Source organism: Ochotona princeps, chromosome 1 (genome assembly GCF_030435755.1).
Source record: "Ochotona princeps isolate mOchPri1 chromosome 1, mOchPri1.hap1, whole genome shotgun sequence".
Lineage (NCBI taxonomy): Eukaryota > Metazoa > Chordata > Mammalia > Lagomorpha > Ochotonidae > Ochotona > Ochotona princeps.
The window spans coordinates 109531321-109547558 of NC_080832.1; the positions used below are offsets into that span (position 1 = coordinate 109531321).

Below are 16238 nucleotides of genomic sequence, written 5' to 3' on the forward strand. Positions count from 1 at the left end.
AAGGGGTTGGGCGATTCTTGACTGCTTTTCCAGGCCACAAGCAAGGAGCTGGATGGGAAATGGGACAGCGGGGATTAGAACCAGTGCCCATATGGGATCCCAGAGCATGCAAGACAAAAACGTTAGCTGCTAGGATACTGTGCTCAGCCCTGGTGGTATTTTTAATATTGATGATATCGTATGTAAATGGGCCTTTGCTATATACTGTTAGTAGTGTATGAAATGGTATAGATTTTTGTTTGGAGTGAAGGGAAAAAGAAGTATACAACAATTTGTAATATGTGTCAGAGCTTTAAAATGTTTATGTAAGTTGCTCTGAGTGTTTTACTTACAGAAACATTCAAAGACAACAATAATAGATTTAGCTAAGAAAATTCTTTACAGAATTTTAATAGTGAAACAGTATCAACTCTATACATACCCAATAATGAGAGTCTGATTAAGCAAATTGGGAGACTATGGTACAGTGAAATACTGTAAAGTCAGTACGTATGAATCAGAAGTGCATTTGATCATTGAAAATATAATAGATCAATCAAAAGAATCAAGTCTTGAACAATATATGCTGTGCATACATGTTAGAAAACTAATGGAATTATAAAAATTATTGGCTTGAAAGATGGTTTCCCTTGAAACAAAATATAGAGCTGTAGTGCACAGTCTACACAATTTAACATATACACCATATACCACTCCAAGAATCGCTCCCAGAAGTATTCACAATTGGTGTTCCTTCTTTATCTTACCCATGTCCCACATTCTCAAAGTGGTTTTTTTCCATGGAATATTTTGAGATCTAGTTAGAATCTATCTCAAAAGGACTTATCATTTTCATTTGGCTCATCACTTGTGGTTATCTAAGGTTGGGAGTTATAATAAACTTGTCTTTCCCTAAGTACTCTTATAAACTCATACTCTTATAATCTCAGTCTTAATATTTCCTCCCAGCAAACCTATTACCAGAATTGTTAAGTGAAGAGAAAAACTTAACTCATACAAAGTCTTTTCTTTGTTTTAATCTATATTGATGTATTTATGAATTTCAGCCCAGAACTTGTATAGAACATGCACCAGGAACAGAGTATTTGGAGTAGAAAAAAAAAATTTTTATAAAGGAGAGATCCAGGGGCCCAATGCGATGGCTCAGTTAGGTAATCTACCCCCTCACAAGTGCTAGGGTCTCATATGGATGCTGATTTGTGTCCCAGCTGTTGCACTTCCCATTCAGCTCCGTGCTTATGGCCTCTAGCGCAGTGGAGGCTGGCTCAAAGCCTTGGACCCTGCACTCACTTGGGAGACTTCCTGGCTTGGGATTGGCTGAACTTCAGCCATTACATATATTTGGGTAGTGAACCAGCAGATGGAAGATTTTTTTCTCTGTCCCCCCTTCTTTTTGCAAATCTTTCAATAAAGATTAAATAAATCTCTAACAAAATAAAAAAACAAAAATCCAGAATCTTTTTAAAAGGCTTATAATCAAAACGTAGCAGCAAAAAAAGGCATTTTTGGAAGTTAGTCAAAGCAAATATAAATTAGCACTAGATGTCTGCAAATTCAAAGATATGACTAATGAGGAAAGTGATTCACTTTGTTCTCGGGCAGATTGATATAATCTAGGAGTAGAATCATTGGACACCTGAGGTCAGTAGGGAAGAGTTCCTTCTAGCTGAATCAGGGTATTTTGAGAGATGAAGTGCTCAGATGGATTAAAGGGAATTGGTTGGCATAATCTATTTATGCTTTGCAAAGCGTGTTAATGGTTTTCTCTACTTTAAAGAGGAGTTAACAGAATATTAGGTACTGTGGATTTAGTCATTTAGAGTGGAAAGAATTAGAACTGAAAACAAGGAAAGGATGTTGAGTTTCTCAAGTTTAGCCAGTGCTATGCCAGCATCACATATTGGATTACTGCTTTGAGTCTTGACTCTTCTACTTCATTAAAAAAAAAAAAAAAAACAACTTTATTTTTAATGGTGTTTACATAGTTGATCAGGGTGGGAAGAGTCAAGGATCAGGGGAAGTGAGTGAGACCATTATTTACTTGTTTTCTTTTTCATCTTCCTGCATCAGGGTGGGAGGAAATACAAGAGGAAAAATCATGCCCAGCCCCACAACTGCCTCAGTACCTGGGGTTGGGGAGCAGCTACCCAATGCCATCCCAGGATCCCACTGGTAGAACATTTTCTGAGGATTCTGCTCAAGTGGTTTCCTTAGTTCTGAGCTGCTGTTAATATTGCTGCTCTAAAGGTGAGGAAATCCCTCCAAGGTCAGTTGGCTGACATAGTCCACCTCCAAGTTGCCATTTGCCCAGAAATTTGATGCCAAGCTTCTCTGGGGTAGTTGACTGATTTGTTCTGCCCTCTTTTCTCTATAAGCCAGTGGGTGCTGTAGCCCAGCCTAGCCCTGCCCACCACATGCTGGGCCCTCGTGTACAGCAGGGGGAATTGCAGCCCAATCAGAGGGGCCCCCAATGACCCCCACTGGACCAGGGCCATCTCTGGTTCCTGTGCCTGCCAGCATATGCAGTGGACTGCTCTGGCCTGTCCCACATCCCATTCAGATCTCATATACATCACTGGACATTGAAACCTAAGTCAATGTAGCCGACTCCACCCTCCAGTCCACACTCATACCTGTGGGTGCCACTGCCTGTCCAATCAGGCCCATCCCTGGTTTTGGTTCTCATACTCACCAGTGCGAGTTGCAGCCTATCAGAGAGGTACCTATAGTTTACCTACTGGGCCCAGTCACAGTCCTGAATCTTGCACTCTCCAGGTGGTTCTGCAGTCCAGTTCGACAGTACTTGCCCCAGTCCTAGCACTTGCCAGCTGCTGCTGCAACGAAGCCCAACGAGCCTGCCCTTACTCTGGCTCATGCTTACACCAGTTGATACAGTCACTTAGCCCAGCCTGGCTTTCTCCCTAACCCAGTTCATGTGCAGGCCAACAGGTGTTGCAGCCCTGCCCAACCTGGTCTACCCCCATCCCAGCTCTTAGGCTCACCAGCAGTAGTGGCGCAGCAAGGGAGTCCTCATTGCTCCCTTACCAGGCTGTCAACCCCTCTGCTCCCAGGTCTCACATTTGCTAGTAGGTGCTGCGGCCCACTATTTGCTGGTGGGTGCTATAACCAGGGCTGGCCCAGTCTGCCCCTGTTCCAGCTTGCGCTGAAGGGTGCTGCTGCCCAACCCAGAGCAGTCAGCCCCCAGTCCCAGCCCTAATGTGAACTGGCTGGTGTTGCAGCCCAACCCGGCCCATCCTGCACCCCATCTTGGTTCTCAGTGGGTGTTATGAGCTGGTCTAGCCTAGCCCGACCCCAGACCTGAGTCAGACATATGCCAGCAGGTACTGCAACCTGGCCTGGTCTGGACTCCTCCTTTTCTTGGTTCTTGCACTCATCTGCAGGAAATGCACTCTGATAAAGGAGTTCCCAAAGCTCCTCTTTCAACTCTCCCAGTAGCAGATTTCGTGCACTCCGGTGGGTCCTTGGCCCAGGCTAACTTAGTCTACCTCCTGTCCTGGCAGGAATCATGGCCTTGCCCAGCTGGTCCACCCTCAATCCAGTTCTTGCTGTTGGGTGTTACAGCCCAACCACACCTGGTCGATGCTCTCACATGTCCCAATGGGAGCCGAGACCTAGCCCAGCCTGTTCTGCACCCACTCTGGCTCTCACAAGCACCAGTGGGTGCTGGGTGATTCCTCTACTTCCTAGCCAGCTTCTCACTGATATACCAGGGAAGGCAGTGGAAGGTAACCCAAATACTTAAGTCCTTGTCACCTACCTGGAAAACCTGGATGGAGTCTCTGGCTCTTGGCCCAGGCGTGGCTGTTAGAGCTATGTGGGGAGTGAACCTACAAATAAAAGATCTTTCCCTGTTCTTCCTTCCATTGCTCTGCCTTTCAAGCAAACAAATCTTAAAGACAAAACAAAGGCAAATAGTAAAGAAAGAGGGTGCAGGACACAGGAGCAACCCAAATTCTCAGTAATAACTTTAAAGGTGACATTGAACTTGACTGCCGCTACAAGGGATTTTCATTGGTTTTAGTAGCCAGATTAAGGGACAGTGATGATTCAACTATCTTTGGAATATGTTACAGCTTTTGAATCCTGATGTATCTATATGAACCAGGAAAATGGAAGCATTTAGCAACAGAATTACAAAATGGGTTCTGGATCTGCGTGATAGGTTGGAATCCTGTATCTACCACTCACTGTATGAATTTAAATGAGTGACTTAACAACTTTAAGCTTCATTTTATCATCTATAATTTGATAAGAATAATGGTGTTTGTTAAGAAGATGTTCAGAAATATTTAAGAAGACAGATTGTATAGCACACATAGCTCAGGGCCTGATACATAGGAAGAATTAAAGAAGTGTTGGCTATCGTGAACATCATTATTGGTGTTGTCACAGGGAATGTGTTTGCTCAGCAGACACTGACTGAGCATAAGCTCCATGTGAGACGCTGTGCCAAGCACCTGATGCAGAAAATCAGTTTGACATAGGCAATGCCTTCCAGGAGCTCAGTCTACATTGTAACTGGCAGAGGAAGTAAATATATGTGGTCAGCTGTAAAACAGGAAGATCCATAATTTGTTTGGGAAGTAGTTTGAAGGTTGAAATCATAGAAAATAATGTTGTATATTCCATGTCTCATCATCAGAAGGAAAAATACTGGTCCTGATCTACAGTGAACAGATTCTTACTTTGATTTTTCATATTAATGGAATAACATATAGAATTAACAGCTTATATAAATGATCATATGTGATTATATATGCAAGAATACTTACATGAATCTATATCTGTATTACAATCATTCATATCAAATAGCATGTTTTCCATATTCTAAAAGGTTTCCTCTTACCCTTCCCCACTTAATCCCTCCCCAGAAGTAATCACTTCGGTGATTTCTGTCACTACTAAGAGATATTTTATCTGCTTTGAGCTTTGTATAAACGGAATAATACAGACAATACGTGGGTTCTTGTCTGGCCAGAAAAGGGGAATGAGAAGAATAGAACCAAGATAATTTCTAAATAATGAATAGTAAAGCTTTACTAGTGAATGTAAGCTTGCCTGTTCAGTTGGTTCTGTGTATCTTTGGGTTACACATCCATGGCTATGATTAACCACAGATTGAAAATATTTGAAAAATAAGTTTGTGTTCAATCTGTGCAGGTTTTTCTAGTCATTATTTCTGAAGTATCATAATATGACAACTATTTATGTATCATTTACATTGCATTTTAGGTGTAATAAATAGAGGGAATAAAAGTGTACAGGAGGTGTGCAGTGGTAATACACAAAGACTACAGTATTTAGGAGCCAGCATTGTGGTGTAGCAGATAAAAGCTGCCACCTGTAATGTTGGCCTTCATAACGGGCACTGGTTAGTGTCCTGGCTGCTGCACTTCCAGTCCAGCTCCTTGTTAATGGCCTGGGAAAAGTTGCCAAAGATGACCCAAGTCCTTGGGTCCCTGGCACCCATATGGGAGATCTGGAGGAGGCTCCTGGTCCCTGGCTTCTGACTTTGGCCTTTGCCCAAACCTGACTCTTGCAGCCATCCATGGAATGAACCAGTAAATAAAAGATCTCTCCCTGTGTTTTTCTCTCCTCAATGCTGACTTTCAAATAAATAAATAAATCTTTAAAACAAAAACAAATACTACAGCATTTATATGAGAGTACTTTAGAAAGTTTATGGATAAAATTGAAAGATGAGTTTATCTTGAAATTGCATGCATAAGTTTTTAAATATGTATTTTGTACTTTTTAAAGGCTCCTGTGTAAAGGACTTGGGCATCCATGAATTTTTTTTTAAAGATTTTATTTATTTTATTACAAAGTCAGATATACAGAGAGGAGGAGAGACAGACAGGAAGATCTTCCGTCCGATGATTCACTCCCCAAGTGACTGCAACGGCCGGTGCGCACAGATCCGGAGCCGGGAACCAGGAACCTCCTCTGGGTCTCCCACACGGGTGCAGTGTCCCAATGCATTGGGCCGTCCTCGACTGCTTTCCCAGGCCACAAGCAGAGAGCTGGATGGGAAGTGTAGCTGCCGGGATTAGAACCAACGCCCATATGGGATCCTGGGGCATTCAAGGTGAGGACTTTAGCCGCTAGGCCACGCCGCCGAGCCCATATCCATGAACTTTTAAAGTCCTAGTGTGTCCTGGAACCAACTCCCCCACAGATATTGAGGGATGACTATATCTCCAAATCAGATGATCGTACCAAAGCTTTGCAAACATTCCGGTGAGAACGAGAAGGAACCCAAAACGACATAATAAAGGCCATGGGCCATAGTACTTGTCACTAGTTGGAAAATATAGATCCCCTACAAGCAGTGGTCTCAAAGATGTAACCTTACAGTAAGCCCAGACAATTAGAGAAGAGAGAACAGAGTTAGGAAGGGAGGTTGTGAGGACATCTTCACCTCCTACAGCAGTCTAAAGAATCTTTCCACCAAGCAGACAGAGGTCTCCTGGGGTTGGGCGCCTTGTGAAAGGCTCTCAATGCATACTGACCCCATCTGTTGGGATTTCACTTTTTTTGTCCAGCTCTGAAAGTCTGGTGGAGCCATCGAAGCAGGTTGTGGAGAGGAGTGGCATAGAGTAGATCTAGGAATCTTCCTAGGCCTATAACCTAGAGGAATAGTGAATTACAACTTTTATAGTAATCATGTTTTTCTGTTTGTTCAGGTTGTTGCTTTGGGACTGTGATGATCGAAGCTATAGCTACTACGTTGAGGTTTCTACCAACCAGCAACAGTGGACTATGGTGGCTGACAAAACTAAAGTGGCCTGCAAGTAAGTGGCGTCCTTTAGGAACTTGTCCCAGTTGAAAAGACAGCCTTTGCAGTGGATTTTGTGGATCCAGTGAAGATTCACAGAATGACCAAATTATGTTCTCATTTAGAGACTGAAAATAATCTAACCATTCTTTACTTTAGTTTTGATTGTTAAGTAGTTATATGAGATATATTTAATGTGACCTAACAAACTTTCTCTATTTTATGATTTTAATTTGATTTGGACTTCTGAATGTGTACCTAAACTAGAAAAAGATGCTTTTTTTTAATGCCATCTTCTCTCAGACTCTCTCTTCATACCCCACACTACCCCTTTAGAGTGGTTTTTTTTTTTGCAGGGGGAGGGGGAGCTTGGTTGAAGCAGTACACATTTGAATAACTGTTCTGGGACTCTGTGGAATTCTATTTTATTCCCCACCTTCATATCATTGTTAAGGTCAGCTAAGTCTTTGTCTCAGTGTCAGCCATTACCTAAAGTAAGGAAAGCCCAATAGCTTAGGCTGTTAACAAACAGACTGAAGAATTTAATGCACACAGCATTGGGGTTATATTTGCGCTTACCATCCTGCAGGAGAAGCTGGGAGGAAGGATTGTATGAGTTCTCACAAATCTGGAGCGTGGTACATAAAAAGACCTCTGAGCCCTTAGACCATCTGGGAGCCAAGAGAGAGCAAATGACTCACATTTCTTCTTCCTTTAAAAATTGAAATATAATCAACACACCATAAAATTCACCCCTTTAAAGTGTAAAATTCAGTGGTGCTTAGTATATTCACAAAATTGTAAAACCATCACTACTATCTTATGTTCCAGAACATTTTTAAAACCTCAGAAAGAAACCTCTTCCCCATTGGTAGTCACTCTATCCTCAGCGTCTAATAAACTGTGTTCTGTCTGTGCTTTGAATATCTGGACATTTCACAGAAGTGAAATCTTATGGCATGTAACCTTCTATTCCTGGCTTCTTTCACTTGACATAATGTTTTCAAGGTTCACCCATGTTGTAGTATCTGTCAAAAGTTCTGTACTTGATGTTCTTTATCCATTTACCAGTTGGTAAACATTTGAATTGCTTCTACCTTTTGTCTATTACAAATAGTGCAGCTAGGAACGTTGCTATACACGTTTATGGGTGAACACAAATTTTCAGTTCTCTTAATTCTCTGCTTGGGAGTAGAATTGTCAGGTCATATGGTAAAGTTGTTTACCTTGTGGTGAAATTGATGACTTTTATATAGCCTCTGCTTCTACTCCGTTTTGCATATACACCAGCAATATATGAAGATTCCAGTTTCTCCACATTCTCATGAGCATTTGTTATTGTCCATCTTTTTTAAGTTTTAATTTAATTTTCATTTTCTGTGAAAGGCAGAAGGACAGAGACGCTGTTAGAAAGAAGCTTTGCATTCCTCGATGACCACAGCTTCTAGGGCTAGGCCAGGCAAAAGCCGGAGGTTCAGTCTGGGTCTTCCCCTGACTGCTAGGAGCCCACATGCATGAGTTGTCATCTGCTGCTTCCAAGGGTACACATTAGCACAGAAATAGATTGCAAGTGGAGGAACTGAAACTTGAACCAGGCGCTCTAATATGGGATTTACACGTGCTGAGCAGCAGCTTAACCACTAAACCATAGTGCAGCCCCTGTCTACCTTTTTGCTCATATCCATCCTAGTGGGAGTGTAATGGCCTGTCATTGTGGTAGTGTTTGCATTTTTCTGATGGTCAATGTCTTTAAATATGCTTATTTAGCCAAGATTTCATGGCATTAATAATGGCTTGTCTGATGTAATGCCTAACATGGTCATCATTTTTATTGTAGTCATTTTCATAGCATTTTACATTATTTACAGTAATGCTTAATACAACAAGTAAGCATCACCATTCAGTAGCTTACCACAAATTATTGTGTGTGTTCCTGATTGAGAAATGGCACTCCTCCAGAGGTGAATGAGGAGACTAGCCATCTCTCTTCTTGGGGTTCTTTCCAGTATGTGGGGCCACTGTGGCATCTTTTGCATCTAACTGGCCAATAGGGAAGGAATAGAAATAGGGTTGCTCTGGTTCTGAGAAACCTTGCCCTGAGTGTCAGGTACATCCCTTTCACTCACATGCTAGTAGAAGAATTAATGGTGCTGCCACCTTCCATGCTGGTGTTACTGAAAAATATCATCTGTTCCTGGCTGGACAGCCACCTGCGGGTGGCGCACAGATCTTGTGACCATCTTTGTCACAGCATAAGAAAACTAACAATTGTTTCCTAACTAGGAGTCTAGTGCTTTTATGTGTGTTAACTGATTTTATCCGGAGCACAAAATACCTTGTGGGATATTATCCTTGTTTTTGTAAGAGAGAAAATGAGACCCAAGGAGATTAAGTAACTTTTCTGAGGAATAGAGCTAAGACTGAAGCCTGAGACTCTGGGATGGGCATCGAGTGGAGCAGTTGAGACAGCACCTGTGATGCCTGAATCCCTTAGCACAGTGTCTGGCTTCACGTCCTGGCTCTGCTCGCTGTTCCAGCTTCCTGCTGATTGTACACCCTGCACAGCAGCAGTGGTGATTCAAGTACTTGGATCACTGCTCCTCATGCGGGAGACTCAGATTGAGTTCCAGACTCTTGGCCAGCCCCAGCTGTAAGAGGGATTTGGGGAGTGAACCAGTGCTAGTAGCATAGCACAACTAAAAAGGTCCAAACCAAGCTGTATCTTGAAAAGAGTTCATGAAGTGGGTAACTTACTTCCGAAGTCCTAAATTCTTTCTATAAGAGAAGGACTCCAAGGCCTATGAATAACCACTCATTTGTCTTACCAAAGTCTTGGCCTGTTTTGTGTACAACTGCCTGGTCAGATGCTGTACTTTTTCAAAGCTCTTCCTCTTTTATGTGTCTTACTGGTCACTACCATTCACTCCCTCTGTCTTCTCATGTGTGGTAGGCTGTAATCCCTGCCTTTCTTTCATGTCCTTCAGCTGAAGACGCCATACCATGTGGGTCTTTAACAAGAGCTGGTTAATGCATATTGCCTAGGTACATGTCATGATGATTTTGTATTTAGTTACTGGATAAATTTTTTATTCAAAAGCTCATTCAGTATTCTCTTAGAATAACTTAGCTTAAAGTCAACATTTCACCCCCCTTTTGCTTTCTTTTTTGTTCTTGTTAGTTGGATTTAAATAATTTATGTTCTAAATTTTGTGTTTTAGCACCTAGATGCTACAGTAGTGTTTTATAAATTAACAAGTAAGTAGTATCTTGGAATAACAAGAGTAGTATTAAGAGGGCAAGCACCTGTTAACCCTCTAAGAAACAGTGGAATCAAAGGTTGTGATTTTGTGTCTCCAGACACAAACTGAATCAATTGTACCTCCCACTTTCAAGTTTGGCTTTAAGAAACATAGAAGATATGCAAATAATAAAAGAAGAAAGATTTTTCCTTTTTAACTAATAGACGCTAGAGAAACTCTCAAGAGGGGATTCTATTAGCTTCGAAAATTGTATCCTGTTCTTTGTTGAAATTAATGTGAGTCATGCTATAAATGAAAGTATATGGAATCTTTAAGGATCACAGCTCTGCCTGCTTTTTTTTTTCTTTTCTTTTTAAAGTTATTTGTGTATTTGAAAGGCAGAACAATAGAGAAGGAGAGGAAAGGGATGGAGCAAGGAAAAGACAGCACAGCTGAGCTTTTACTGCTGATTCGCTTCCCAAATGTCCACCACAGTCATGTCTGGGCAAAGTTAAAGCCAAAAGTCAGAAACTCGCTTGGATTTCATATGGTAGCAGGGACCTGAATACTTGGACCCTCCTGTCGCCTTCCCAGGCACTTTAGCAGGAAGCTGGTTTGGAAGACCAAAGATTCAAACTGGCACTTGGATCTGAAATGTGGGAATTGCAAGCAGCTTAACTTGCTTCCGCACACTGCCAGACTGTGACTATATCTCTTCATGGCACTCTACCTAGTCCAGAGGTGAGAGCAGTTTTCCTCCCCTCCTTGGAATTCCTAGAAATGAAGGTCTCTGGTGGCTCTGTTGGGCCATCTGTCCTTAGGTGACATGTTTGCCTTTATATCTCTTCAGTCCCTTTTAGGGTGTCCCTTGTCCTGCTGACAAGATAAAGGGACTTTTTTTTTGTTTTTCCTGAAGATAATCCTGCATTGTGTTGATTAATTTTTAAATTACTTTCTGAGATTTTTTTAAACTTTTTTTTCATTTTTAGTGGAAAGGCAGATCAGATTTACAGAGAGAAGGAGAGACAGAGAAAGATCTTCCATTCTTTGGTTCACTCCCTAAATGACCACAATGGCTGCAGCTAATAAGCTGATTTGAAGCCAGGAGCTCCTTCTCAGTTTCCCATATGGGTGCAGGGTTCCAGTGTTTTGGGCCATCTTTCACTGTTTCCCCAGGCCACAGCAGGAAACTGGATGGGAAGTGGAGCAGCCAAAACATGAACCAGTGCCCATATGGAATGCCAGCACTTGCAGGGGAAGGATTAGCAAGTTGAGCAATTGTACCAGGCCCTTGCCTTTCTTTGCTCACATAATATACCCAGGGCGCTTTAGCCTTATCTCATAAGACCTCCTTTCCAATCATTCATACCTTTTCTCCAGTGTTAAATTGGTGAACTGCAAATCTGTTTTTAAGCATCAGTTTTAAATTATAAACACACACATGGAAAATTAACTGAAATAATACAGAAGGATATAAGTAAAAAAGTAATCTCTACCTTGTTGTCTTCTGTTCCATACTTCAGAAAAAGCTACCTTTGATCTTTTTTGTTTTGTTTCTGTAACTTCTTGACTGTAAGTAATATTTCCTAGCCCTATTTATCTATTACCTTTACTAACTCATTGGTACAGAGAAAGTAAATGTTAAGCTCACTTAACTGAACCTTGTCTTATTAGTTACACTTTTCTTTTTAGTTCTGCTATTTTGAGGATTTATCTTTTGAAATTAAACATTGTACATGCTTAAACCTCCTTTCGTACTGGGCCATCAGTTATGATGGGATTTCCTGACTTCCCTGTGTTGATGAAGAAATTAACAGCTCTGCATTTCCTTTTGTGTTGTTTCCTTTGTGCTTTTCATCTTCTGTCTGCTCTCCACCCATGTTGACATGGCAAAGCTTTATGACACTTTCCGTTTTACAACTTAAGTCTTCCATGTGTGTAACTGTAATTTGATCTTGAGAAGGGACACTCACTAGCAACACAAAATTTTCTGTAAAACATTGTTCACAACAGACGTCGTAATCAGACTTGTCGTGGGGGACGTCAGCTAGTGTCCCTCCTGGAAGAATGGCACTGTTCACATCAAATAGATGTGGTTGTGTTACAAGTGCTCAGAATTATTCCACATGTTAAATAACTTTAAATTGGCTAGGTTTTATTTTTCCGAAGTTCCTAGCTGCCTCTCTGTTCTGTTACAGAAGCTTCTGTGAGTTTACTGAGTATCCACTGGTTGATTTTGAGCAGATTGTTTCCTACACCTGCTCAGCAGCTGTGATCCTAAGATTGCTTTTTTCTTTCCTAGCTCAGTTGGTAACACCATTTCTTGGATTTCTATCCCCTTCTTTTTGTGGAAGATGGGAAGGTGGTTAAAGGGTGAACAAGAAACCCCTTTTACCTGTGCACAAGATACTGACTATTGTCTTGTGAGCTCTGTACCCCTGAGTGTCTGAGAAAAATGGGCTGGCATCTGTGTTATCAAGCAACACTGCTTATGATGAAAATTATTCCTCCTATGGTAGATTGCATGTGGCCCAGGAGGTCTGTGAATGCCTGCCTGAGAGCCATAGCTCTGCACTTTCCTAGTGTGATGGCTGTGGTGAATGCACTTGGGCCTTGTGAGCCTGGGATGTGTGCTTATGGAACTGTTCAAAGTGTTAGTTTCTTCTGTTGGGGATGTGAGACTGCTAAGCCAGAGTGTCCCAACACAACACACCTGCCCATTGCTGAGTCTTACCTACTTTTACCTGAGCTGTCTGTGGGCAGCTGAATGGGCTGTGACAGTGACTCTCACTGGGAAGAAATGATGGCTGTTTCCCTAGTGGCATGTGCTGTTTCCCCTTCCCTCCCCCGAGTGACTGAAAAGAAGTTTGACTCATTTGGGTTAAGATCATTCATGGATACTGCACAGAGTGAATCTGTAGAGCTCCCCCCCCCCACAAAAAAAAAAACATGGCAAGCAAATTTTCTTAATTCTTGCATACTTGTGTCATGATTTGGGTATAGAACTCCATTGCTTCAGAAGCTTGACACCTTAGATTTATTATCATCTAGCATGTAGTATTGCTAATAAATCTACTGTCAGTCTGATTATTGTTCTTTACAGTAATTTAAAGAAACCTTTAGGACCTTCAACCTCATCTTTGGTAGCCTTCAAGTTCAAGTGATATGGCTAAAATGGCTCATTTTTTAATCTGTCTTTACTTTGTTATGAAATGAAAATCCGTCCAGCTCCCCTCAATTTAGGTGTAAGTGACGTTTCATCCACTAAACATTTTCTTGAAAGTCACCAAAATCCTTCATGTGTTACAATCTTTGCTTCCAAATCACAGTACTGCTATGAATGTATTCTCTTTGCATTTCTTTTACGGTGTTAGCAGTTTCCAGAGAGGTGAATATACCTGCGGTTTGGTTTTTCACACTGACTTGGATTCAGTTGTTGAGCCCCCTGCTGATGCTCAACTATTTTCCCCTTTCTTCTTTGTGTCTAACTGTAGCTCTGCCATGTTCTGTAGCTGTCAGCCAGGGTGTGCCTCCTCACCCACTGACCTTATCTGTGTTCCTATTTTATTTTATTTATTTTTTTTTAGAGGTAAGAAGAGAGTTTCTACATGTTTTCAGCTCTTTTTTTAAAGATTTATTTATTTTTATTACAAAGTCAGATACACACAGAGGAGGAGAGACAGAAAGATCTTCCGTCCAATGATTCACTCCCCAAGTGAGCACCGATCCAAAGCCGGGAACCAGGAACCTCTTCAGGTCTCCCACGCAGGTGCAGGGTCCCAAAGCTTTGGGCCGTCCTCGACTGCTTTCCCAGGCCACAAACAGGAAGCTGCATGGGAAGTGGAGCAGCCGGGATTAGAACCAGCGCCCATATGGGATCCTGGCGTGTTCAAGGCAAGGACTTCAGCCGCTAGGCCACGCCGCCGGGCCCGTCTGTGTTCATATTTTTACCATTGCTTCATTGTGTCACAGTCAACTTGAACGATGGATGTTAGTGGCCTTAGCCATCATCTCTCCAGACTGTACCTTTTGGCCAACATTTTGGTAAATATAAACAATTAAGAACTGAAAATTAGGTAATGAAAAACGATTTTCTACCTGGTAATTCTGTGGTCATAGTCTTCAACTACCTAGGTTTTATTTAGCTTAAAAAATAATTGGGGGCTAACATTTGGCACAGTTGCAGTGCCAGCATCCCAAACAGGTGCTGATTTGAGTCCTGGCTGCTCCACTTCTCCGGGTCTCTGCCGATGAGCCTGGGGAAGTGAAGATGGCCTAAGCTCCTGGGCCCCTGCACCTGCTGGGAGACCAGAAAACACTCCTGACTTGCTCTAGCCATTGAAACCATTTGGGGAATGAATCAGCAGATGGAAGATCTCTTCTGTGTAACTCTGTATAACAAATAAATACATCTTTTAAAAAATTAAAATAAGAATTTGTTTTTATATAACTGAAAAGAGAGAAATCTTCTGTCCATTTACTCTCAAATGTCTGCAACAGCTGGGACAGGATCAGGCCAAACCCAGAGAGCTGTACTTCCATGTGGGTCTCTGTGGGTGGCAGAAACCCAGGTAGCTCAGCCATCATCTGCCTTTCCAGGAGCACCAACCGAAAGCTGACTTGAAAGTAGAGAACCGGGATTTGACTGGAACCATAATGCGGATGCCTGCATCTCTAGCCATGCCACAATGCCTGTTCTTTCTGGCTTTTGGCCTCTGATTTTCTCATGGATTTCCTGACTGCTCATCAGATTTCCCACTGATTTCCCTCTGAATGAGTTTTTCTCCATACTAAATGTTCATTAAAACAATGGTGACAGAGCTGTTAATAACCTAAGAAAATATTAATGTAATAATATTTTTTCCTTGCTGCAACTCCATGTATTTTGTAGTTTGCCGTTATTTGAATAACATATGCTAACAAAGTGGCCTGGTTTACTCACTGACAGCAATTTAAAAACAACAACAAAAAAAAAAAGAGGAAGAAATTAAGTAAATAATATCCCCCATGACCTGACTGCCACTTGCCCCGGGCACAAGTTGTGCTTCCTTGGAAAAGACACTTGAACCTCATTTTCTCTGTGCTTTCAAACCTGGAGGGCCCTTTCAGCTCAGTGTTCCTCGAGTACTGCTTTCATTTGCCTTTCCCTAGAGCTCTAAAAGTCCATTTCCATCTGGGCTCCCTTCTCCAAGAGGCTTGGAGTGCCCTGCTGCAGCAGACCAACTTTGTCTGCTTGGAAGCTCCTCCTTGTGCCTTCGTGGAAAAACACCTGCAGCCGCTCTGGGCCACCTGTGAGGATCCGCATGGGATTGCCTTGTCTGCTGCCTGGCCTGCAGCATGATGACATTTCGACCGGGGACACACCCTGTGACCCCATTGCCAGTGTTCTGTCACTTGGTCCTGGGGAAGGGCAGAGTTCTGTTTGGGGCAGAGTTTCTGGCTGGTGCCATCTGTTGACAGGAATGCTAGGAAGAAGAATCCCGCTGCTCCTAAGTGCCACAGTGACTGAGGACAGACGGGCAGGTTAAAGCCGGGGAGCTACAGCCTCAGGAAACGGATTTAGAGTGTGGCAAGATTTAAAAATGACATGTTGAGGCCTCAACATTCCACCTTGCCTGTGATTTTCTACATCTTTGTAGTCACTATTAATGATAACGTGGAGATCGTTCTGCCTACTTGTTTTGATTCTTAGCCTGACACTTAAAAAACGGAAACCATAGATCGGCTCCTAGAGGTCAGGGCTAGCTGTGGTTTGGCAGTTCTGTGTGCTGGGTGGGGTTTCCCTGGTGCAGTGCAACAGAGAGTGGATTTCTCGCTATCAGTACTATGATGACAAGTCCGCCGTTTGAGTCAAGTTGCAGTTCCCAGGCAGAGATTGAAGCCTCTGTCAGAGCACAGACCCGTCCTGCAATATCTCTGTTGCTTGTGGGTTCCTGCTGCAGAGACAGGCTGATCTCTCCCGAGTTCTCCTGCCTACAAGGTGGGAAGAGTATGTTTGCTTATTTCTTCTGGAGGTGTGAGCCAATTAGTGGGCTCTGCTTGTGTAATTGTCACATTTTAAATGCTCGGGGAAGATTTTATTTTTCTCTTTTTCATACTTAATTTCAGTTTCTTACACCATATTTGACAGTAATGAAAAAAGCCACTCATGTTCTTTCCTGTCTTTTTTTTAAAGGGCAAATATTGCAGTTAATTTTGTC

General features: G+C 42.3%; 1 protein-coding gene across 4 annotated transcripts in view; it reads left to right on the top strand.

The window, feature by feature from the left end:
• The window catches only part of BTBD9 (BTB domain containing 9), a 452784-nt gene that overhangs the window by 364923 nt on the left and 71623 nt on the right, over positions 1–16238 (top strand). For all 4 annotated transcript variants that reach the window (XM_058663652.1, XM_058663659.1, XM_058663648.1 and 1 more), the window contains one exon: positions 6708–6815. In XM_058663652.1, coding sequence (XP_058519635.1) covers positions 6708–6815 — 108 coding nt within the window. The remainder of the gene's footprint in view (positions 1–6707; positions 6816–16238) is intronic.